Source organism: Phlebotomus papatasi, chromosome 3 (assembly GCF_024763615.1).
Source record: "Phlebotomus papatasi isolate M1 chromosome 3, Ppap_2.1, whole genome shotgun sequence".
In the NCBI taxonomy this organism is placed as follows: Eukaryota; Metazoa; Arthropoda; class Insecta; order Diptera; family Psychodidae; genus Phlebotomus; species Phlebotomus papatasi.
Genome location: NC_077224.1, coordinates 28,261,328 through 28,287,051, shown reverse-complemented (window position 1 = coordinate 28,287,051; position 25,724 = coordinate 28,261,328). Strand labels below are relative to the sequence as shown.

Genomic DNA, 25,724 nt, shown 5'->3' with positions numbered 1-25,724 from the left:
TAAAATGTTTACGGTCTAACATAAATATTGATTCATTCCTTGAGAAATTTCTAAGCCACCATTATAGATGGGAGTACTTTATTAATAAAATACTTTGCCATTCTTCTAATCTATTTGCAATAAAGGATATGTGTTATTCGGAAGAGTCGGCAACATGCTGGAGTAAAGTATATAAATGAGAAATTTGTGTTTTCAATTATTTCACTTCAAAATTTTCAATTAATTAACACTAATTGCAAACAATGTTATGTAAGGAAGTTTAGCTGAAGTTTCATATTTTAATTTACTCCTCGCAACTCTATATCCTATACAAGTACTAGTAACTTCCAAGCACATAATCGGTCTCATAGACTTTATATCAAGTTTAAGCTAAATTGATTATTTTATATGGCATTTCAAAAGTTTATAATTCACTTTACACTTTCCCCATATCAAACACCCATTAGACTTTCCTTATATATTAATCTCACCTTTGACGTTATTATTAATGTGAATATTCAAGAACTTTTGCATTTAGTGCAACATTTCTCAATTAAAAACATTCAAATGTGCCAGATGCTTCAGCTTCTTTTCCGTCTAATTGGAAAATGGGAGTCTTAATCGTATCTTAATTCAATACGCATTCTGCTTAAGGCCATTGAAAGGGAAGTGCTCTCACTGGCTCTCATCTCACAAGAGATGTGTTTTCGGTAAATAGAAGATGGAAGAAAAGCTCATTCAGCTTTTCATAATTCAACTAATTTCTTCAACGCGCTTATTTCTTCCACGCCTTTTTACTCCATAAAATGCAACGTATGAAGGGAGGGTGTTGAGAACCTTCAATACGCCAACACAATGAGATATTTTCTCTTGTTGAAGAATTTTCATTATTAAATTTATACTTGAAAATGAGTACGCGTGTTGCGGAATAAAAAGCTTAAATTTTTGCAGAGTATGAGGAGTTGTTGTGGAAACTTTTGTTAGGGAATTTTTCAATTGAGAATTAAGCATTTTCTCCTCTTTTTATAATGAGGGCAATCACCATCTATTCATTAAATTAAGCTTGAATAACATCTTTTTCCATCCATCTGCTCTCTTATTTTTCTTTCGTTGTAAATTGTGAAATTGCATGAGATTGAAAAGATGCCAAACTTGTCAGGTAGTTGAAAAAAAAATTTTATATTCATTTAATGAAAATTAATTGGTTTTGAAAACTTTGAAAATATTATGGACTAATGAAATTTTATTTCAATTTACAATCATTTTTAATTATTTTAAGTATATTTATTGATTTTTTTTATCTTTCAGCAGAACCTCAAACTGGAGAACCCAACGAATCATCCGAGGCAATCTAGAGTTGCGGCAGGTGAGTAAATCTTAAGTCACAAAGTATTTTTATTAAATATCGATTATACAAATAATTGATGTGACATTTTTAGAGCACTAGAACAACAGTTAATTAAATTATTTAAGTACTTCCTTGTAAATTTTGATTTTATTCATATCGGAAAAATTAACAATTAGTTTTAGGGAATATGTAGCAGGGGTGCTGACTTTTAATGAGAATGCTACTTATTATTCCTTATAACGAGTATCGTCTGCCTATGGGGATTTTTGAAAATTTATTAACAGAAGGAGTAAAAATGGCAAAATCTATTTTCAATTTTTACTGTTTTCTAGAATATCTGAGTGATTCGCAGTCAGTAGATTCATTTTTAGACATTTAGACATTTAGACATTTCATTTTTCCATACGTTTTTGCATAGAGGCACTGAAGACTATTGGCAAGTTTTTTCCTAAAGAAAATTGACTTATCAGTCTGATATATTTCAAAATCATGCATTGAAAGCTATCTAAAAATACATTTTTCATAATGTTCGCCGAAATAATACAAGAACTATGAGGAAATTTGTTTAAGTTGCGGTGCAATATCTGCAACATTTTTACAAGGAAAAGTGAAAAATAGCTTCACTTTTTATTAGGCTTGATTCTTCTAAGAAGATTACCTCCTTCTTCAAAGGCCATTTTCGAAAATTCTGAGGCAAATATTGACAGGCTAATATGCGATATTTTGATTAGCCTTTTCTACAATCTCTGGTAAATTAAAGAAGAATGTGCGGTTGACATATTTTTTATTATTCCTCTAAAATTTTGATGCAAACCATTTTTCTCTATCTGTACAGAAAATATGCTTTTTAAATCATGTTTCAAAAACTGCTTCTAACAAAAATAGTCTCTTCACTAAAAGATAGGAAAGGCAAATTGGAGGAAACACAGAACATAAAATATGGAATTCTCGTACAATTCATATATTTTTTATTATACAGGAATTGATAAAAATAAACTCAACTTGTTATATATGTATGGCTACAGGTTCTCTTATTAAATATACCAAAAAAAAAAACAAATTTTCTTTATAAACTCTCAATGATACGAAAAGAATTTTTCCATGTAGTCCTTGTGAGAAAAGAAGGGGTGGCAAAGCATCCCAGCTTTGCGGGTGCTCGAACTTACGTGCTTCTTGAAAAATGTGCTTTTTGAATGTATATCGGTTTAATACCGATTAAATTGATTCTTGAATTAAAAAAATCATTCTTAAATAAAAACTTGCTTAACCCTTTAAGGACGATTGGAACACCGGTGTCCCATAAAGAAAATAATTTTACCAGATTATCTAAAGTTTTTTTTTCTTATGTTTGTAGGTAATTGCAAAGTAGAAGGTTGAAGGAATTTAGGATATTTTTTGCAAATCTCCAGCTATTTGCTATATATAGTAAATTTTTAAGCTCGAAAATTAACAATTTTTAAATTCTCTTATTAACAAATTGATTGAAATTATTTTTTATACTTCCAATTTTTTTTAACCATAACCGTTTTAAAATATTTACAATACTCAAACGTAGTATAATATTTTTCATTAGAGTGAAAATTATCATTCATTGGTATCGTCAGAAAAATTACTTCAAATTTTGGGCTATTTTTGTTCCTATCGTTCATAAAGGCAGAAAATATACCAAATCATACTCTGTTAGCTTTGCAAAGGTTAGATGTAAGACGTTTCACAAGTTTTGTTTATCGGTTTCATTTACATATTGCTGATTTTCGGTCAGCGATACTGTCTCGTCGTTAAAGGGCTAAGAAAAGCAGATTTTGGAATATTTTAGAGTGGGTATCAAGCATACGGACAAATAAAAAAGTAAACCCGAGAAGGATGTATCATTTACGGGTACATTACCAATTCATTACCGATTAGCCCGATGCAACTGTGTTGCAAGTTTGAAGATCTTTCAAAAAAATCTAAATTTGAGCAAATTGGTTGAAAAATAGGTGCTCCAAAGAGTGGTTAAACTTTGACCTTCGAACATTCGATATCGAAATGTTTTCGAACATAGGTGTCTAAGGACGAAATATTCACCTTAACTGTCTCCATAACATATTCGAAAATGAAAAAATTCTAGGAGCCAATTTCGAAATACACCAAAAAACATCGTTTTCGAGGGATAGGAGATGGGTGGGAGGGATGGTAGGAAAAAGGAAAAAAAGACTATCCTAGATAATATTGGCTTATGGAGGGTCGTCAAGGATATCTCTCACCGTTTTGCTTTGAAAAAAAAAAGTGAATTATATAACTGCTCTCTTTGAGTTCGAGCAGTCAAATGTTATATACTAACCCTGTAAGAATGACATGAAATCTAAAATCATTTTCAGCGAAAAAACGCTATTTACGTTTTATGTTAAATCGTAATAAAACATAAGGTTATAAAATTACTATAAAATCGGATAAGAAAGTTTGCTTCTAATGAAACTTAATCGGAATGAATCTATTTTATTTAAAAGAAATTTTTAACTTATACATTCACTGGTTAAAATAAATAGATCAAATTGATCCAAATTTGATCCGTTTGCAAAGGATGGATTAAATTTCAGACTCTGAATTCACATGTCTTATGACAAATTTCTGTGACAAATTCGTGAACAGAATAACATTAAAGCTCAGTACGCAATGAATGGCAATAGGAAAGAACTCTATAAAGCTCTTAGTAACTGATCGGTTATTCGATTAGTTTTTCAGAATTTACCACTTGAAAAATTTTTAATTTGCTATATGACATTGTCATACTTTTGCAAAATTCTGAACTAAAATGAGTTTTTTCAATTTCTTTGTATGCGTTACAAAAATACCCAAAATTCAGCTTCTAAATTCAAATCCACTTAAAATAAAATTGTTAACTCCTTTATTCTATAAATAACATTTATTATCTAACCAATGTACGTGCAAATTGTGGTACACCTAATGTTTATGAACCTTACTAAAAATACATTTTTCACATTAAATTTCCCACATTTGTATATCCTTACAACATTCCGTTGGCTAAAAAATCAACAAAGGGTGGTGCCAAACCCTTAAAAATGCCTGTGAACTGCTTCGCTTTTCCACGCTTTAGTCATTGTCAATGAAAACCTTTTGTGCACAGGATTTTTAATGAATATTATGGGGATGAATCCATCTCAATAACTGAGTTAGTATAAAAATGTATACTGCGCGGAAAGACTCTACCTTTTTTGATTATTAAGTTTCCTTTTTTTTGCTTTAAAATATGGAAATTCTGTCAATCTAAAAAAACGAAAGCAAATTTATCTAATATGAAACTTTTTTAAAAGTTGAAAATATTTATGTTTATTATTTATATATTTATTATGTATATTATTTAAATATTTATGTATAAAAGGGGTTGGAGTAGTGCATATCTGTACAACTGACATAAATCGAGAATTCTTTAAAAATACATTTCATATTGTTAGATGAGAAAAATCGTTTAAAGAAATTAATTTGTTTGTTATGAAACTGAAATCACAAATTCTAATGAAAACTTTTCCTATTTTGCGAAATACTCAAAATTATGACTTATTGTTAGATTTGCAAAGCTGCATATACATCAACAAATCTACCATATTTCTAATATTTATGTTCAATAAGCAAGAACCATTATTTCTGGACAGTAAAAAATCGAAATGATGAATTAAATATTCCGTTTTGAGTAGTAAAAAAATTAATTTTTGTTTAATATTAATATATTATTAAATAGAAGTCATTTTAATATTATGCCTTAAGCGGCCTTCAGATTAGTGGTTTAGTTCAGTTACTGGAATCCTTAACAGAAAAAAGACAGAAGAGAGGAAAAGCAAAGCCCAATACACTTTTTTTAATTCACAATAGGAAATTAGTTTGCAAAAAGGAAAATAGCAACAACATTAATTTCTAAGCGATGATATCTCTGGTTTGGCTCTCTCAGTTATGAATTTGAGTCTTCCTCGCTGCAAATAACTAAATGTCTGAAAAGAGACATGTTAACTAGTGATAAAACGTGATAAAATGCACCGCCTCTGCATAGAACTTCAGGATCATGGATGAGGCATTCACATTACGGGGAAGGCGCTCCTGGGCGGTCTACAAAGGACCTAACAGATTTTTACAATACGGGGCATAATATGATTATATTGTGACGAATTTGCCTTTTAAATGGCTAGGGGTTGTGAAATATTCAAGATACCCCTCCCCCCTATCTCCACAATACGCCTTTGGGTCTCTTACAGGCCCAAACATTCGTTTTGGGACGAAAATACCAGGATATTCGCTTAAGTATAATTCTTACACTTAATGCCTATACTTCGGGAGGGCATCACATATGTCTATGAAAGGCAAGAGAGACGATGTATGTGAAGAACGATGTGAGACGATGTATGTCAAGAAAAGGTTTCCCCTACAGAGGAGAGTAACGATTGTGCCCACTCACTCGAGCGCGGATAATACATCTACGCTCAAAGTTTGCTCTTGAGAGAACATATACCCGACTTACTGCGTAGCTCGCATGAAGTATAGGATTAACTTTAAAATTCATCAAATAACTACATTCACTCCACAAAGAGCAAGGTGTAGCATCCCCTAGGCGAGGTACGTCTAAAACCAGGTCCCGAACAATATGGTGGAAGTGGGGCACCTTTAAATTGGGGCACATTTGATTCATTCAAGTATGGAGCTTTTATTTCTTATTTTTAATTGGAGATTGATCTTTCCGTGATATAATTTAGCTCGACAAACCAATTAGAAAGCTAAATTACATTATGATAAGGCTCAATTCCGTTTAACAAAACCATGGTTTTAGACAAAACCATACTTCAAAGGTACCCCAAATCAAAGGTCCCCTATCTAAACAACAGGAAATCGTGCTTTTGAAAAACTGTTTAGTTAATTGTCACCTTTTCTGTATAATCCTAATTGGAAATTTTCTCAATGAAATTAGAAAAGCCATGCGGATAAACTATGTTGATTTGCATCTTATTTATTTATTTTTAATTTTTACTTTCCTTAAGAATATTCCGTTTCCCTTTCTTAAAGTTTTTTTTTATCCAATATTGTTTTTAACAGCTGACAAAAATTATTTATTAATACTGTTTCAAAGATATGATGATAAATTATTTGTATCTTCTTAGATATTCTACTGGTTTTAATAAGTAATAGAGAACTAAGAGATAACATCTCATGAATAATAAAACATACAAAAGGCACAATTGAATTTAAGCCTCATTTAAATTTATCCAAAAATATATTGTTCTGTGAATATAATTCATTTATTCACAGAATGGGACCCAAATTGGCCAGGACCAGAAGTTATCGTGGAGGTGAGCGAAGGGGTTACAGAGACCCAACGAGGAACAATTGAAATAAATACGACCACAGGAAATGATGGTGAGTCTCTGTGTTTCAATTTTCCAGCATGTTTCAAGCTCTCTTACATTTCCGGCATATTTTCAATTCAATCCCTTAACGAACGAGTGCAATTTGTCAGCTACCAATTGATTGCTCTTGGACAAATTAAGAGATACCCTTAAGGCTTTGGAAATTAAGGACGAAGGGTTCTATATGTTTGAGCTCATGCTATTGTTTTGCATTTAGAATTTCCATATCCCTCCCAGAAGTCAAATGAACTTTCGGCAATTCCCCCCTGCAAAGAGATTCTAAATTTGGGGAATTATGCTGGATTTGGAATGTATCTGAATTTAGGGTGAATAATCATCTTTAAACATTTGGTATCGCCTTTTCCCCTTTGACTCTTGCTAGCCAGCTCGTGTTTTGTGTTTGAGTGAGAGACTTAATTAGCATCAGATGAATATCTCCGTAATTGCAATGTCTCCTTGTGCACCATGTACAAGCTCAAATGACAATGATAATGAGTTCTAAGGCGACATGCAGGGACTCCACTCAATATAAAGCTCTATGGAGAGACTTTAAATTGATTTTACCTAGATTCTTTGTAACATAGGGGAAGTGCTCATAATTTTGGACAGTCTGCATATAAGCATCGATATCCTAAGTTTGAAGTGCCATATTTTCAATACTAATTGACTTTTCTTGTTACTCTCTTTTCAGAAGGATTGTTTAGAAACTTGGCAAGCTATTTATCATCTCATTTTTACTAAAATTAGTTTTAATACGTTTAAAAATGAATTGATATGTAGAGGTGAATTTGACTCTTATTTTGGACAACTTGGTTATTAATTTTTACAACTTGTCTGTAAATTTGGACAGCTAATCCGCCTCAACAGGATGCCCATTGTTCTTCATTTCATGAACCAGTCTTACCAAGTCCTCTTCCTGGTCATGTAAGGGAAACGTGGAATGTCACAAGAAGCCCAGAAACTTTCCATATCATTCATTAAAGTGAGTTGACTTCGGTACTCCAAGTACGTGCGGATTCGCTCATTCCCTGCCCTTTCCGGGAGCCTTTCAAGGCATTTCTCACTGCATCTCTTTCGTAGAGATGATGCTCCTTTGTTTCTCCAGGCATTTGTCCAACCTAGTCATCACAAAAGCTAAAACTTCACGAAATTTCGTGAGAAAAACACATGTCCAAAATAAGAATCATCACCTCACTGATGAATGTCTTAAAAAATTTCCCATTTTTCACACGAAAAATATAATTCACAAGGCAAATCTCACTTCAGGTCAAATGTACAAATCATCAGTAACGTGAATCAACACAATATTCAATGAATTTTCAATAATATCACTCAAAAACAGCGAACAAACTTTGTTAGTACTTCACCAAAACTAAATAAGACTGAAGTAAGCCACGAAGTTCTGTCATATTTCTCGTAAGCAATTGCTCACACTGAATTTTCAACAAAGCAATTTCAACTCAAATCATATTCAAATTTTAACGTATTTAGTGTTAAAATATTCCAAAAAGAACAAATATTTAGATAGAATTCATTATTCATCAAATATTGGAATAAAAATCCATCATTTTAATCAATTTATTTTTAGTGTCCAATGTTATCCTCAAAGTGTCCAAAATAAGAAACTGGACAAAATTATAAGCATTTCCCCTAACCCATTTATTGTAGTAGTTTTTTTCCCATGACTTTTTTATCCGTATTGTACTCACGTTAATTAAGGAAATATACATGTACTTATGCTGATTTATTAATCGTATAGAGATTTGTTTGTTTGTTCATTTTTAATTCAAGCTAAAATTAAAAACGAGTAAAATATTGTAAACGTAATATTTGTCTATAATTTTTTTAAAGAACTTGATCGTATTTTTCCTCAGAAGCCGAGACATTTGAGACTCTTTCCTTTTGAACGTATTTTTCTCGGCCTCAGTGCTCCTAGTGTTGATATGATGAATTTGTACTTCAATACGCTTCCAATGACTAAATTCTGAAAATTAGAAGCGAAATGGGATTGGGGGGTTTGAGTTTTTTTTTAAATGAACAGCTCTAATGGCCTCTACACACTAGAGAAATTTATGTCCATAATGAAGAGTTTTTCCTACACAAACATAGGGAATTTGCTAAAATATAGACATGAATTTATTTAGTGTGTAGACGCAATAAGACATAGCTAAATATGCTAAGAATTGTGAAAAGAAAAATTGACGACTTTTAAAATAGCGAAAAATTTTTGTTGGGGAATGGGGAGGAGTTTGGGGCGATGGGATATTGTAAAAGTTTCTGATTTTCACTTCCCTGTACTTCAGTGAATTTCTGCATTAAAAAAAATTAGACATTTTAGCGTTAATAAAAGGAAATCAAATATTTTAAGTTAAACATATAATTCATGCGAGAAACACATATACTGAAATACGACAAGTCTTTCGTTTGTGATTGTTCAGGAATATATGGGATGCTCTCATATTTTATTTATGTTCAACTGTCGATGCTCGTATAATTAATTTGCATTGTTCTATGCCCATAGCATTCAGCATAAATTAATCACGATTGGTTGATTCTGAATAATATGAAGATTGAAAATTGTTCAGGATTGTGGGAATAATGTCATAAATTGGTTCATTATTTTGAGAAATTATGTGATGTGAAATCCCCAAATTGACTCCATACAGCATTTTCAAGCGTTATATGCGTTCCCTCGACACCCACATGCCATAAATATTCAATATTATCAGCCCAATATCGAACAATTGATTGTGATTTCATGATAGTTAAGAAATGGTTAAAACGTGACAAAAACCCAATGGATTCAGCGGAAAATTCTCCCTCCAAAATACCATATTCATACAACGATCTGTAATTATAGAGTCGCGTTATTCAAAATGGAAAATTTTGCTAATATTTCGTAATCACTGTCGCGGCACGCAGATGAATTAATTAAACTCCTTAAACACTCCAACCAAATACTTCACAGTTTGCGAAAATTTCACAAATTATTGAACAATCTCATCATGGATATCATTATAATTTTACTGTAAATTCTATGTTTGTTTTACATAACAGTGTTTAGTATTTTTATAAACACTTCTTATGGAGAGGTTATCAATTTTATAAGTATAATCATTTTTCAGTAAAAATCGGAATGTCAATTATTTTTTTTAGATTTTTGTTGCATAAACAAATAAATTTTAAAAACAAATTTATAAAACAAATTTATAAAATGAATTTATAAAACAAATTTTATATGTAACTGATACTGAATAAATTTACTATAATTCTGACCAAAGTTTTTCAAGCTTTTAATTAATATTTTCATGATTGAATAAGCTGTGTAGAAAATTGAGAATATTTTATTCATATTGTTTTCTCAAATCCTAATAAATTATTTATACAGATATGACAGATATTATCGATATTATATTGTAATTTTACGTCGAATATAAATACATTATGCATGTAATAAAATTGTGAAGATAATTTTTTAAATCAATCATGAATCGTGATTTAATCATGACACAATGTCCAGGGACTGGCATTATGTTCCTTTAATATTTAATAATAGTGTAACAACCAGTAACTACATTCGTCATTTATGTCTATAAGCCACATGAGAATTAGGCATTATGTATTTAATTAAAATTGACAAAGTCTCAATAATTTTATCATTATTTTGTTGGCTTTTCCCGTACTTAAAAACCACTTCATTGCTTAATTAAATTCAGCTACATATGAAGTCGAGAAAATTTTGTAAAATGTGTCTATCGATAACTTTTACATGTGAATCTTTCTTAGAGAAAATCACGTTAATACAGAAATATCTTCTCTTAATTTTTTTATATAATAATATAATTTTGAATATAAATTTATTCTGGTTTCCTAAAATAATATAAATAAGATTGCATTCAAATTTAAAAAGTGGCCCACTTCCCCGTATCTCACTTTCGAAACGATAAGGGCTTAAAGGTGCCTGTAAAAAGTTAGTGATCAATATGATCATTCCCTTGATTTCAAAAAGGACTCGTTGGGCTAATGAAAGAAACCCAAAGATCTCAGTTAAGGGGTTATATCCAATTCACAATTTTTTTTATTATCGTTCTTTTTATTTTATGAGGGTAAATAACGTAAAAACATGTTAAACATGATATAAGGCTTGTAGGGTATGATCTTTTGTTGAAAGGATTTTTAAGTGCTTTACGAAAACACATGTATTTTCCACACATTGCTAAAGTATAAACGCGTTTTTCTGGAAATTACGTTTTCAATCGCGGATAACAGTAGAACTGGAGTAAGTTTTATCCGATTTTCCTGAAATTTTTAGTATACATGCTTACATAGATTCTCTATATAAGTACACACAAATATAAAGATTGATAAATAATTACATTTGTTAAAAACAAATAAAGTTGATTTTTTGATCTTTCTATCGTCAAGTCGCTTCCAAATTTGCAGAAATCAATATTACTTAATAATAGTGTGTATTTCTATAGAGTCTATCTATGCATTTACACTGAAAGTCAAAGTTTATGCTGGAAGTTTTAAGTCAATCGGATAAAAATTACTCGGGTTTTACTGCTAGCCGTGGAGCGCTTAAAAAAATCTATCCTGAGTTCACGCACTGGTGAGCCGCCATTTTTTATTCAAAATTGAAATGAAAAAATATTTTTGTGTTCCTTAATACAACCCGTGAAAATTTCATATCTGTCGACTCATTAGCAAAGTTACAAAAAATTCATAAAATAACCGTTAATTTTTGTCGTACTTTTATATATAACCCCTTAAGCTAAACGAGGACGTTTAAAAACAAATGCAATTATATATTGTTAAAAAGTTAGTCTGAAATTTAATAAAAAATTCTCAAAGTTAAAGTGGTAAACTGTAGTGTAAGTAGACGTAAGATAAAATTTCAAATTGTAAAATGCGTTTAATTGAGTAAGTAGGAGATTGTAGAGCACTGTCTAAAAAGTTTCTGAAATAAACGGAACGGGAGAAGACCCACACTAAAGATCGAATGCTTTCATAATTTGAAGTCTTTTGATTTAAAAAAAAAACGAATTCCTTGTCCAAAACTGGAAGACTGCAAATACTTAAATACAAAATTTGCTTTAAATTTAAATCTGATGAAAAATTGATTTTTTAGTGCAAATAAGATTTGTAGGTGTTTTTGCTGCTGCCACTTTTCAATTCCAAGGTGTTGTGCTGTGGTGGCAAGGAAAAAGAACAAAAGGAGAAGTTGTGTGTGTGACATATATAAATATTTTAACAATTTTCCTGCCTTCTTCTGAGTGAAAAAAAAATCAATAAAATTGCTGGTAAGAGACTTTACTGAGAAAATAAACGTGCAAGAGGACTCTCAATAGCTATGCCAACCAATTAATTTCATATTGAAATTGAATGTGAAATTGTGTATAAATCGTAATAATCTTTCATAGTGAAATCGTTGCGAAATTCATTTATACTCTGATGGAGCTTAAACTTTGCCAAAGTAACCTTTCAGACTTCTGTCGTTACAAAAATTGAAATTTTTGGTCAAATTGGATATTTATGTCCTCATTTTGTTTTTCAATAAAAAGTTACATTTTTGAAATTATTTTGCGAATATAATCCTTTATTTATTCGCCCTTTCATACGGGGCTAAAGATTTCGTTTAATTTCCGAAAAAATCAAAATTTGAAAATAGCATGGATGGTATTTGATTTTTAAGAGTTTCAAGGTTCAAACCTATAGAATGTTATGAAATTAGAGGACTTAAACCGCAAAACCAAATTTCAGGCCTGAGGGAGCCATTTTGAGTTCTAGAACTCAATCATCTCACACGGTTCCGTTTCTTTTGGGAACACACGATCCTTCTTGGTATACGCAACCATACAATTCTGTTACAGGGATCCGATTAACATAAGAAATTTTCGTCCCTTTTCCCTGTAGATTTTTCTAAACGCTAAGATGACGATGGTCGCACGGAGGTAGACTAAAACGAACATATGGGAGAGATAAACAAGTAAATTCAATTTAAATTCAAGTAATTCAAAATATAATAAGCTTAAATATGATATTTTAGATATTTTTCCAAAGTTCAATGAAAACAATTAAACTTTTGTCCAAACTTGAATACCATCAATTTTTTTCAATTAAGCAATCTCATTTACTATATCACTTCCAAGCTTTTGTCCCATTTTCTGAATCCTGTTGCGTATTTGCTATAATTTTCCCCATCTTGCACTTTCCATCGCAATTTCTATCGATTATCTTTAAGTTGTCTAGCATTCCTTTTCTGCCATAAATATTTTATGTCATTAGTCTTTACGAATTCATGTTGAAATTTTTTTGGAGAGCGTTAAATGAAATTATTATGTCAGTCATATCGTATTTCTCGAATTTACTTATTTATATTCACCATCAACACACACAATCCCTATTGTTTTGCCTCGAGTAAAAATGAAGGAGAAAAGCCTCAAGAAATCCTCTTCTGCATAAGTGAGAAGAAAAAGTCATGAGACAAGAGAAACTTTTATAGTCTACTTATTTTAGTTCTTTGGAGCTTTCTTCGCTCCTTAGATGACACAGGGACGCATATTGTGGTATGAGGGAAAATTTTGTATTCGTCTCTCTCAAAGAGATAAAGCAAAGTACCTTCTCGCCTGCATTTGTCTCACCAAGAAGCCTTGTTCTATATGTGTAGCATACATCCTGGTTATAGGATTTCTTATCGCATACAATGTCTCAGACAGGTGCCCCTGAGGTTGAAATGGTTTACAGAAATTCTTGAAATACCCCTTATCTTGTTTGTCCTTGGAATAACATTAAAGGAATAATGACAGAATCAAAGATTGAACATACAATTCTTAGAAAATGCATATCACTATGAAAACTATACATTGTTGAGTTTTCCAATAAATTTTGCATTTACGAAAGAAATCAGCCCCCCAATTCCGATGTCCGTCACGAAATTTATCCAGATTTTTCGGAATGGTGGTTGTGTGTGTGAAGCCGCTTCAGCTCATATTTTGTGCATTTTTGAGCAAATTATTCACATTTAAACACAGAAACACCTTTCACAAGATGAAAATTGTTGTGATGGAAATAGATGTAAAAATATATTCACAGTGATGACCTTTGTACTGTCTTATATAAGAAATGATGCAGGTTGTATGAGAGAATAAAAGAGAAGATTGTACAGATATCATCACCGTGTTATATATTCCTAAATTATTTGATTAGAATTTCTTTGAACACCTTAACTTTTTAGTATTTATGATCTTCAGTGACTTTGCTCTTTTTTCGTAAAGAAAATAAGTAGTCCTGCGCAATCCTTTTCGTGGATTCGAATGGTATTCAGGTATTTATGAGGAAAATGAAGAAAATTATAGAAAAAGACATGGCAAATCGTCCCGGCTTTGCGGAGTGCTCGAACTCACGGAAAAGAGCTATCCGTGTATCATCTTTTCGCATGCTTTTTGGGTACATACCGCATTACTACCGATTAAATTAATTGATAAATTAAAAAATAAACCATTCAAAAATAAGACACTGCTTAAGAAAGTAGGTTTTAAAATATCTTAGCATGAGTAACAAGCATACGAACAAATTAAAAAGTAATATACGCGAAAAAAATCCTAATTTAAGCAAATCGATTGAAAATAGGCCGTCTAAAGTGATTATAAACATTCATATTTGAAAATTCGATATCGAAATGGTTTTTGAACACAGGTGTCCCATAAGTATAAGAAATTAAAAATTAAAATATAAGAAAGTGGTTGGTTCTAGGGCAGTCTTCTTTGAATTGTCTTCCACGAACCGTTTCTGTACACCAACATCCTTCTAAGTACCATTATTGAGGTAACATGAACTTAATAAAAATAATTCTACCCATTTCTTGAGAATTTTCACATTAAAATATCTTAGAATTTTGACGTCCGAATCATATAACCATATTACACAAATGAGTACCTTCGTGAGATATGTTCAGGAGGCACCAAGAAACCCCAAAGTGTTCATCGATAATCATTTCAATTTTTCATCGTGGACAGTGTTATTTATAATTATAAATCATAGTATAAATTAAATATAAAACAATTTTAACAAATATTTTTTGTGCACTAAACCGCGAAATTTTCACATAAAATGCATTTATTTTTCCAATTCGCGACCTCCAGGAGCTCGCGAGATAAAATTCGCGGGATATTCATAATAACAGCAATTATTCCGCTTTTTGTGCACTACTACACATGCCATCCCGCTGAGAGCGCCACACTCTTTATCCGTGTCCACTCATACAGAGTGAAGACTCTGTGTATGATGTGTATTTCTATTTCGCAAAATCGGGAAAATTTTGGCGGGATAGCAATGTGACGGCGTCAGAATTGCATCACTTATTGTGATTTATTTATCTTATTCTTGAAATCCTTTCTGAAGAATAAATCATATATTGAACAAATTGTTCTTTTAATGGCTAAAATGGGATGATTGAATTGCAACTTTTCAAAACCCTTTTTCACTTTTCTCATCAAATCTTCGGGTTTCAGACGATTTCTAAAAAATGTCGTCACGCTTTTTTTCCGTCTGTTAGTCTATCCGTCCGGCTGTCGCCAGCTCTAGATCGCAAACGGTTAGAGATAACACCATGGGATCCAAGAGGAACCCCCCCCTCCCATAAGTCGACCCCAGGATCGTTAACATGCTCCTCATTTTTCCTTCGCCCCTCACCTTTTTCAGTTTTGGGATTCAGTTTTAGAGGATTATACAGGCGAACATTTTAACCCTCTAACTGTGTTTTCTTTAATATGCGAAAAAAAACTCTAAAACAATATTTTCTTGGATAATTATAATCCAATAAAGTTGAAAAAACCATCCATTCTTCATTATCTCTTTTAGTTTAGGCGCTAGGTGAGAAAATATTTAAAAAAATTTGAAACTCTTTTTGCTTCTAAAATTCACATTTTTAGTTTTTTCAAATTTTTTTAAATAAAATATACAAAGTAGAATGACATATCTTTCAGTAAAAAATAAATTTATTTTAGTCAGATAACTTTAAATCGGTATTTTTTTGGAAATTGGAAAAGAGTTTTTTTGCACTAATATTTTTTGTTGCTTTTTCTCTGACCTGTCACACAAAACTGGGAATAGCAACGAAACGAAGGGTCAAAATGAGTTCAAACTTTCAAGAGATGTTTATAAGACTATTACCGAGGACACTATAGAACTCTTAAATAAATAAAACCTTTATTGTTGCTTTAAATGTGATTTTTGTGAAGACCGCCTGGAGGCGGTCTTACCCGTTAGAGGGTTAACCATATACGAAAATTCAGTTGAATCATTCCGAATAACGGTTTTTCAAAGTTAAAGGTTAAAAATGCTCTAGAGAGCGTATTTATAAATCGAATATTGTCGTGTATGGTCTCGTTGGAAAGGTCTTTGAATTTCCGATAAAACTGAACTGGTTCCAATCGGTTTTGAGCCGATTTAATTATATTAGTCGTAAGTTAATTTGGGCAATGTTTTGAATGATTTATAAATCCGTTCAAATCGGTTATGAAACGATAAGTAATTTTTGTCCGAAAATTAATTTTATTATTCTTAAAACAATTTTGTGGGATCTTTCGAGTAACGGAGGGGGATCTTTCGATGGATCTTTCGGTAAACAGTAAATCACGCGAAAGTACTTTTGAGAGATAGCATCTAAGTCACGAGTTCGTGCATTTAGCAAAGCCTGGGACGCTTTGCCACCCCTTTTATATCTGCAAATACAAATTTCATCAGTAACACAACTGAAATTGGTACCCAATCCTCGTCATAGGAATGAAGTAATTGTGAAAAGAAAAAATATCAGTTTTTAAAATAGCGTAATATTAATGTGGGAACATATGAAAGATGAGTGTGTGGTTAGTGGACATTGCAAAATGTATAATTTTCACATTGCTGTATTTCGACATACAGAAAATTTTGAAATATTGAACTATTACTAGAAGAAAAACAAAAATTTTAAGTGAAGCGTATAATTAATGCGAGCAACATTTATACTGAAATACGACAAATATTTAATTGCAAATGTTCAGGTATGTCAGGACTATACAGGATGTTCAGCTTTTATTTTTTTTTGTTATATATATAATGAATTTTCAGCTACTGTAATTTACATTGCTCAAGACCTGTAGCAATCGTCATAAATATTAATCTTAATTCATTGATCTTGAATTATATAAGAATAAGAAAATATTGTATCCAGAAATTTAATATAATTTTCCATGCTTCAATAATATCAAAACTAATACTTCTTACTTGTCATTTATATAGCAAGTCTTCAAATTTTTAATTTAAATTTTATATTACATTTTGAAATATAATTATTTATGCTTTTTCACTGACAATTTAATTAGGAAAAAATAATTAATAAAAAGTCAATTAGTTTATTTATTTTTTATCCATCGATCCATCCATTTCAGTAATGCTTTAGTCCATGAATTTTTCAATTGGTGTTATGAATCAATCGAAAAAAGTATTACTATTGAAGAATTTTACATTCAATTCAATCTCAATTGTTATTAGTTTATGACAAATATTTTTGTCCGCTTATTTGACAATCCCCGGATTTCTTTTCAAGTGACTTTCTGAAAAGCTTACCTCATATTTCCGGGATTGATTTCATTTATTTATTTTTGATACATAAAATCCCACTCCCAAAAAGGATTGTGCTCCTTTTCTGTACCCCGTTTACCCTTTGTTCCTGTGTACACTATTCTATCGTAACAAAAATTTTCCAAGGGCTATGAAATTTCGTTACAATGAAAATATTACTAGAACTGAACAGAAAGTTCACCCAGAACGAGAAACGGCAATCCTTGGAACCTTCTGATTTACTATTTATTTTTCTGTAAGGAGTATATAATTCTTTTCTTTCTCCTGGATCTGAACTCCATAAGTATATTCGTTTTTATTAACTTTATACGAAGTTTGAACAGTAAATTTTATAACTTTATTTGAAGAGTTATTTTTTTTTTAAATGTACGGTATTCAAGTTTATTTTTTGGGATTATAATTTAGATTATGTTTTATGAACACCAGAGAATTTGTTTATTTATGTCATGTAAGTTGAGATTTTATATACGAATTATTTTAGAGAAATTTTTGTTAATCCATGTCCATTTTAAAAGTGAAATAGCATTTGTGAGAGTAAAATGATTAAACTTTCAGTCTCACAGATCTTTTCAACGCTGTTTTTTTTTCAACATATTGCACAGAACCATCCACAAAAGAAAGGAAAAAAACAACTAAATTCCAAATTGAATAAAAATAATGAAAAGACATCTGTAGTGTTCGCTCAGATGAGATAAATATGATATGAGTAATAAGTTTACGATAATACAAAATCTATCGTAATAAATGTTCATGCAAAATTTCAAGGGACACAAGTGGTCCTTTCAAAGCATCAATTATGATCCTTTTTTTTGAAAAAGGATCAGTTTGGCCCTTATAATTTTACCATGATTATTTATTATTATACTTATTATATTATTATACTTTACTTGATTTTCTCAATCAATAAACGTCTTTTTCCCGTTACACTATCTGCTGAACATCATTAAACCGAAAGTTCACTTAAAGGTTTTTTTTTAATAATTTCTAGTGCAAATCACATCACGAGTTCGAGCATTCCACAAGACTGGAATGCTTTGCCACCCCTTTATTTATTTCATGGATTTTATGTTTTTATTTTTGTGGAGACAGGAAATTGCCAAGCAGTTTACATCTATTTGAAATACGTTAAAAATTCATCAGGAAAAGTCAAATGCTTAACTGCGGAAGTTATTTCAAAATTCATGTTGTATTGCCTTCTCCTTTTCTTCACTTGCTTCTATTTTACTAAACCTTTTCTATAATCTAGTTGAAATATAGTAGAATTGAGTGATTTTCGTCATGCTTAATAATTTACTTGCATTTTTTCTCCTATTTCAGCAGGACCAAAGATAATAGTTCGCACAGAGGAAGTTCTTATTGTGCTCTTTGTGCTGATATTGTGGGTGGGAGCTATTGCACTATTTTTTCATCGATGGGGCAAAATTCGAATGCTAGAACCGTATCAGCCAAAATTCCAACAGCAACATCGAAGTTCTTGTCCACTCGCTGAAATTGACAGCATCTCTGTGCACAACAAGGTGAATAGGAAATTCATTAGATTTTTTTAATTAAATTTATTTTTAGAACGCCCGTTAAATTTGTTTAAAAATTTATTTCATAATAAAACGAATTATAAATAATTTATAATTAAATTAAAGAAAACGTTTTATTTTCATATTCCAAAAATCATATTAAATATATTAAATCTTAAGCTATAAAAAAGAAAATTTTTGTATGGTTGAAATACACTGAGAATAATTAGGTTTTGGTTATTTCTACTTAAGTTGCACTAAAATTTACAAGTTGCATTTAAAATGTATTTTTAGATCTTCAAAATTGTTAGTGTATTTTACATAATCAAATAGGCTTGAAAAGTAATTTAGAGTTAGATTGCCTTCAGACTAGAGGTTTAGCCTAGTTTCCGAAAGCCTCAAAACCCTAAATAGCAACCAAGTTAATTTATTCTTCTGATTCACATAGATTAATTCCCACTAAAAGTCCATTTCCAAGACAAAATTTCCTAAAAATTTTCGACGACTAAGCCTTAGATCTGAAGCTCGTATTACGGTGTCACGAGCTATAAAGACATGTTTTTCGTGAAAACGAAAAACATGTTTTTGATGATTTTTATTTAACTCTATAATACAAAGCAGTTTCACTAATTACTTTATGTGAATAAATAAAATTTCGGTAAGTGCGGTTAATATATCATTTTTACGAAATTCTGTGAAAGACAATGAAATTGTAAACTTATATCTAAAAATGAAAAAAAAAATCACGCGACGCGTTTTTGAACTGTCCCCAAAAAACGTGGTTTTGGAGAGAGCTGAGGGGTACAAGGAAAAAGAGTCTGGAAATAATGATTAGAAGTTTCGGTATTTCTTAACCGAATGGAAAGTATCCAGAAGATTGGAAATCGATATCTCTTACTATTTGTGCTCCAGGCAAGATGATAAGTTGGAAAAAGTGGATTTTAACTGCTTTCTCATTGAGTTCGATCAGTTAATAAATAAAATTCCAGATTAAATGTCAAACATTTAAACTTCTTTGTTAAGTAAGGGCCTTGACAGACCTGAGGATTAGCCGAGTGACGACTTAGCGTAATTATATTAGAAATAATGGTTAAACTACATTTCTATCATTTTCCACTAAGTCGTCTCTCGGCTTAAGTCGTAAGTGTGTCTAGGGCATAAGAATTTGAGAAGTGTAGTTCTTACAATAACTAATAACTTAGAAAACTACGACTACAACTACTGGAGCCGTATTGTATAACTTCTGAAAATAAGTTTATATAAATGGCTTGTTTCTTTGGGATCTTTAGGGGAAAATCACAATTAATATATTGAAACTGTTCTATGAGTTTCGGAAATGCAATACTTATTATTTGCAAAAGTTTGCTTTTATATAGAATTATTATACATACATTCAATAGCTTGAAATAGTATAGCGCTTACTGTACTATTTCAAATATATCTTTGCAGTTCCATTTAAGTTTGATACTGGGTTTTTAGAATCGAATGTGGGTTTTGCTATAGAAAATTTGTACATATGTTATAAAACATTCACTAACGTTTTTCTTTTGTGCTAGTGAAAATTCGTTCTTTATATTTTAACAATGTATCTTTTCCGTCCTCAACCAGAGAGCATCAGTATCCAAGATGGGAATATCAGTTCAAATGCCCACCTTTGGCAACTGTTCAGGACAGATTCCACAGCAAAATCTAATTTATTCAAGAGGTAAGAGAATTGTGCTGCAATAGAAATGTGCAAATCACTTGACAATGTTGTGTTTTTTTACCACTAGGACTTCCGATGTATTCGAGGCCTAGGCAGAATTCTGTTTTTGTAGGTCCTCCAGTTTTTTCGCCATTGCAGCCGTCCCGAAAGACTAGGTCCGCTGTGGACATTCATCAACTCGTCCTTACAGAATCCAGTGCTGAAGCTGTTTGATTTCCCATTATTCCAAGCTAATCCACAAAATATTGATATAACCCCAAGATGGGCATTAATGCTTTACTCTGTTTGGAAATTTCCCAACAAAAGAAGGTGATTAAACTAACTAATAGTTTTACATTCGTGATTCTAAAGGAACAATTCAAAATATTTCTCACTACTATACTGTATAGTTTTCAAAAAAAAAATCCAAAAAATATCAGAACAAAATCTTATAGTGTATAAAAATATACTGAAGAAATGGAAATTGTATAAAGAAATTACCTTAATATTTTTTTAGTTGAAAAGAGAAACTTACCGTGAAAATTTATGAAAATGCAAATGAGCACGAAAGTCCCTATAGTATTTATAGAACATAATTAACTCTTAAGATCGTAGATTGTAAATTTTAATAATAGACATGTAAGGAGGAAGATTATCAAAAAAAAATAGAATATAAAAACGTTTAATAAGTTCAACAAATGTAAAGAAAGTACTTTATTTGGCACAAGTGTAGAACTGATGGAATTAGGTAAAATTTTTGATCTCTTTATCATTTTCCGATAATTTTTCGAATTTGGTGTAAATTTTGCCTTTCTTTTAGTTGTATCAAGGGGGTCAAGGGTTACTGATGCCCTTATGAATAAAAAATTACTGATGAAATGTTGTAAAATTAACGTGAAAAAATGTTGATATTTTTTTGATAGTTAAAAAGGCTCTAGGGGAAGTGCTTATAATTTTGGACAGTCTGCTTATAAGCATTGAAGTTCCAAGTTTGAAGTGCGATATTTTCTATACTAATTGACATTTCTTGTTACTCTCTTTTCAGAAGGGTTGTTTGGAAACTTAGCAAGCTATTTATCGTCTTATTTTTATTAAAATTAGTTTTAATACGTTTAAATTTAAAAATGAATTGATAAGTAGAGGTGACCTTGGCTCTTATTTTGGACAACTTGTTTATTAATTTGTCCAACTTGGCTGTAAATTTGGACAGCTAATCCGCCTCAATAGGATGCCCATTGTTCTTCATTTGATGAACCAATCTTACCAAGTCTTCTTCCTGTTCATGTAAGGGAAACGTAGAATGGCACAGAAGCCCGGAAACTTTCCATATCATTCATTAAAGTGAGTTGACTTCGATACTCCAAGTACGTGCAGATTCGCTCATTCCCTGACCTGGGAGCCTTTCAAGGCATTTCTCGCTACATCTCTTTCGTAGAGATGATGCTCCTTTGTTTCTCCAGGCATTTGTCCAACCTAGTCATCACAAAAGCTAAAACTTCACGAAATTTCGTGAGAAAAACACCTGTCCAAAATAAGAATCATCACCTCACTGGTGAATGTCTTAAAAAATTTCCCATTTTTCACACGAAAAATATAATTCACAAGGCAAATCTCACTTCAGGTCAAATGTACAAATCATCAGTAACGTGAATCAACACAATATTCAATGAATATTCAATAATATCACTCAAAAACAGCGAACAAACTTTGTTAGTACTTCACCAAAACTAAATAAGACTCAAGTAAGCCACGAAGTTCTGTCATATTTCTCGTAAGCAATTGCTCACACTGAATTTTCAACAAAGCAATTTCAACTCAAATCATATTCAAAATTTAACGTATTTAGTGTCAAAATCTTCCAAAAAGAACAAATATTTAGATAGAATTCATTTTTTATCAAATATTGGAATAAAAATCCATCATTTTAATCAATTTATTTTTAGTGTCCAATTTTACCCTCAAAGTGTCCAAAATAAGAAACTGTCCAAAATTATGAGCACTTACCCTAAGAGAGCGCATTTATCAACCGATTGGGGTCGCGTTTGAGCTGGTTGGAATGGTCTTGGAATTTCCTATAAAACTGAACCGGTAATGAATCGGTTCATAACCGATAACGATTTTTTCTGACGATACCAATGATAGATAATTTTCACTCTAATGAAAAATATTATGTTTGAGTATTGTAGTTTTTATTCCCATAACGGTTTTGCTTAAAAAAATTGGAAGTATAAAAAATAATTAAAATCAATTTTCAATATGAGAATTTAAAAATTTGTTATTTTTTAGCCTAAAAATTTACTATATAGCAAATAGCTGTAGAATTGTAAAAAATATCCTAGATTCCTTCAATCTTCTACTTTGCAATTACGTATAAACATAAGAAGAAAATAACTTTAGGTAGTCAGGAAAAATTATTTTATTTATGGGACACCGGTGTTCCAATCGTCCTTAAAGGGTTAAAGTATCTCAAAATCAATAAAGATGGAGAAGAATTAATAAAACCTTTCCATCAATTTTACACTTGTGTCTAATTTTTTAAACATGATTTCGCAAAAGAAATTATTAAGGTAGCACACATAACTTTGGGCACAATATAAGTATTCTTATATTATTTTAACACTTTTTCCTGTCTCTACTCCAGTGATCAAATAGTATCAATAACATTGCTGATTTAGAACACATTAATAAATTAGATCTTTTATTTGAAAACCTGATTAAAGAGATTTTATTGTAACATTTGAAACAAGTAATATGCAAGTTGTATCTATTTACCATTTTTAAAAATAAGCATAGTATGAAATCATTTTTTTTATCTGAGACATTTACGAGGGGTAACTCATATTGAAAAACACTCGAAACACTTGTCAATAATTGTCTGAGAAACGTTTCGCGAAACCCGAGAAACCCGAGAATTGCATAGCGGAACTCGAGAAACCAGAAACCCTTGCAGCAAAAATCAGAATGAGTTAGCCTTCAGACATTCACCTTTCACTACAACTTGTGGTAACACTAAAAAAATTATGTGATTAGATGCTTATTGATATACACAGCTCAGTAAATATTTTACAAATTTTTATTTTAAGCGTGTTTTTAAATAGATACATTAAACCTTTTGGTTAAATCACTAAATCTTCATCTTTACCTTTCTATCTCTATCTCTATGGTGTTAATAAGTGTTAGTAATTTTCCATATTTAATTGATTACTGTCTTGTCTTTCAAAAGGTATTCCTGTTGCTAGTCATGTAATTTTAAAAGAAAAGAGTTTCACTTTAATTAAAAGAAATGATTAGAGAATTTGACAACGTATAAATAATAACTGTGCCAAATTTCAATTTCATTTAATACCTTCTCATCAAAATTGCTCCAAATTACTGCTGGGCAGTAAATGAAGGGGATTTTTGGTGAATAATAAAATAGAGGAAATATGAATCAAAATTTTATTACACTCTGTAATTGATAATGATATGTATTTCGCATAAAAATTGTCCATCCAGTTGCAATTTTATAGAAATTCAAAACGTAGTTTTTAATGAAACAAACATTACGATAAAATGTGTTATATAAAACATAACACAAAATTCTAATGTGGTAAACTATAGCTTTATTCTTAATAATGACAAAAGAAAAGAATCTACAAAGTTTGACGAAAGACAAATATGGCAAATATTGGAAAGTGCAGAAAAGCTTTATAACGAAGCGATGGAAATTCTAGATTTCTTTTTCATTAATAACCACTGAGAAAACATGGAACCAATTTTCACATCATCAATTCTTTAAGAAATATGTTCTGATTGCGTGGTGTGAGGAAAGAATCTATATTTGTGCAGAAATGTAAATGTGTATTTATAGCATGTTTATGTAGATAATTTGAAATGAAAAAAAAGGCAGAGAGGAAAATGTTATAAACTTACATTTGATGATAAAGATGAATAAAAAGTTAATAAAAAAATGCGAATCACTTGAGGGAAAAAAAACGTGGAGTGACAGTGCTTTCAGGGATGAAACAGATGCTTTCGGATTTTTTGGTTTCATTCACTATTTACACATAATACGGTATCTTAGGCATTATGGTTTTTTAATAGGGTGTCTCAAATATTATATATTGAGGTTGGAAAACTTATTTAGTTTACCTGAACTTTTAGTAATTTTGGGGGTAAACTAGGTAAATACAGTAGACTCTCACTCAATCGGCTCTTTTTCAATCGGGCGACAAATTTTGTTGACGATTTTCACGTTTAAGGGCAGAATCACATTGACAGTAAAATGCTCACCGTCACCGTCAAAGCCCTCGCCGTATTTCGTTGATTTACGCATTTTCATTGCAATTCTTACGCAAATTCTCAATTACTGTGTTACCTTATCTCATACTCGGTGACACTAGGTGAAAATAATATAAGAAAATTGAAGAAATAAAACGAAAAAGCGATAAACGGTGAGCAAAAAAACTGTACGAAAAATTGTAGCAAAAAATTGTACAGTTTTTTTTGCTCACCGTTTATCGCATTTTCGCTTTATTTATTCAATTTTCTTGTACTATTTTCACCTAGTGCCACCGAGTATGAGACAAGGTAATATCGTAATGGAAAATTTGCGTAAGAATTGCAATGAAAATGCGTAAATCAACGAAAAACGGTGAGGGCTTTGACGGTGACGGTGAGCATTTTACTGACAATGTGATTCTGCCCTAATTATGAAGCTAATTCGCTCAAATTCGCTGTAGTTCTTCCTATTTTATCATGATTCTTTATAATTGAGCGCTTTTTGTGGAATTTACAAAGGCTTTGACGCTCAATTCTATCGCTAAACCGGATGACATTTCGCCCCATATTCCCGATTGAGAGAGAGTCTACTGTAAGTGACTTTGAAAATTTTACGATGAACTAAGAGAATACCGAGTAACTTTAGCTGTACGTATTCTGAAAAGAAAGGATTGAATCTATGTGTTATGAGATATGTATCGGTTTCGCGGCTAAAGGCCTTGCTGTTATTTTGTTTCCGTAAAGACTGATTGAGTACACAATGTGCTTTGTCCCTAGGGTTAGCCCTCTAGGGTAAAGGGTGTGCATCTTTATCGTCCAATAGTGAACACGGCTTTCGATGTGCTGCATGATACTATGTGCATGGAGTACTCATGCTTTTCTCTGGCATAACGCTCTTGCAGACAATCAGTTGTTCTTCAGCTACTCTG

The 25,724-nt window shown here is 31.2% G+C and overlaps 1 protein-coding gene across 2 annotated transcripts; it reads left to right on the top strand.

Annotated features, from left to right (window-relative positions):
• Nucleotides 1-1,293: 1,293 nt before the first annotated feature.
• On the top strand, nucleotides 1,294-24,510 carry LOC129807457 (uncharacterized). 2 transcript variants are annotated; one of them, XM_055856745.1, is made up of 5 exons: nucleotides 1,294-1,345; nucleotides 6,620-6,727; nucleotides 18,658-18,857; nucleotides 20,460-20,556; nucleotides 20,624-24,510. In XM_055856745.1, exons 3-5 carry the CDS (start codon nucleotides 18,768-18,770, stop codon nucleotides 20,767-20,769), a joined length of 333 nt encoding a protein of 110 aa, XP_055712720.1. In that variant the 5' UTR covers nucleotides 1,294-1,345; nucleotides 6,620-6,727; nucleotides 18,658-18,767; the 3' UTR covers nucleotides 20,770-24,510. The 2 variants fall into 2 exon arrangements, with proteins under 2 accessions (XP_055712720.1, XP_055712719.1); XM_055856744.1 differs by lacking the exon at nucleotides 1,294-1,345 and having other exon boundaries at nucleotides 6,669-6,727; nucleotides 18,661-18,857.
• Nucleotides 24,511-25,724: the final 1,214 nt, after the last annotated feature.

Bases quoted from the DNA above. Each gene is read 5' to 3' on its own strand.
- LOC129807457 (XM_055856745.1), top strand. From the start codon at position 18,768: ATGCTAGAACCGTATCAGCCAAAATTCCAACAGCAACATCGAAGTTCT. The intron at 18,858-20,459 runs GTGAATAGGAAA...GTCCTCAACCAG, and splicing joins GCATCTCTGTGCACAACAAG to AGAGCATCAGTATCCAAGAT. The intron at 20,557-20,623 runs GTAAGAGAATTG...TTTTACCACTAG, and splicing joins AAATCTAATTTATTCAAGAG to GACTTCCGATGTATTCGAGG.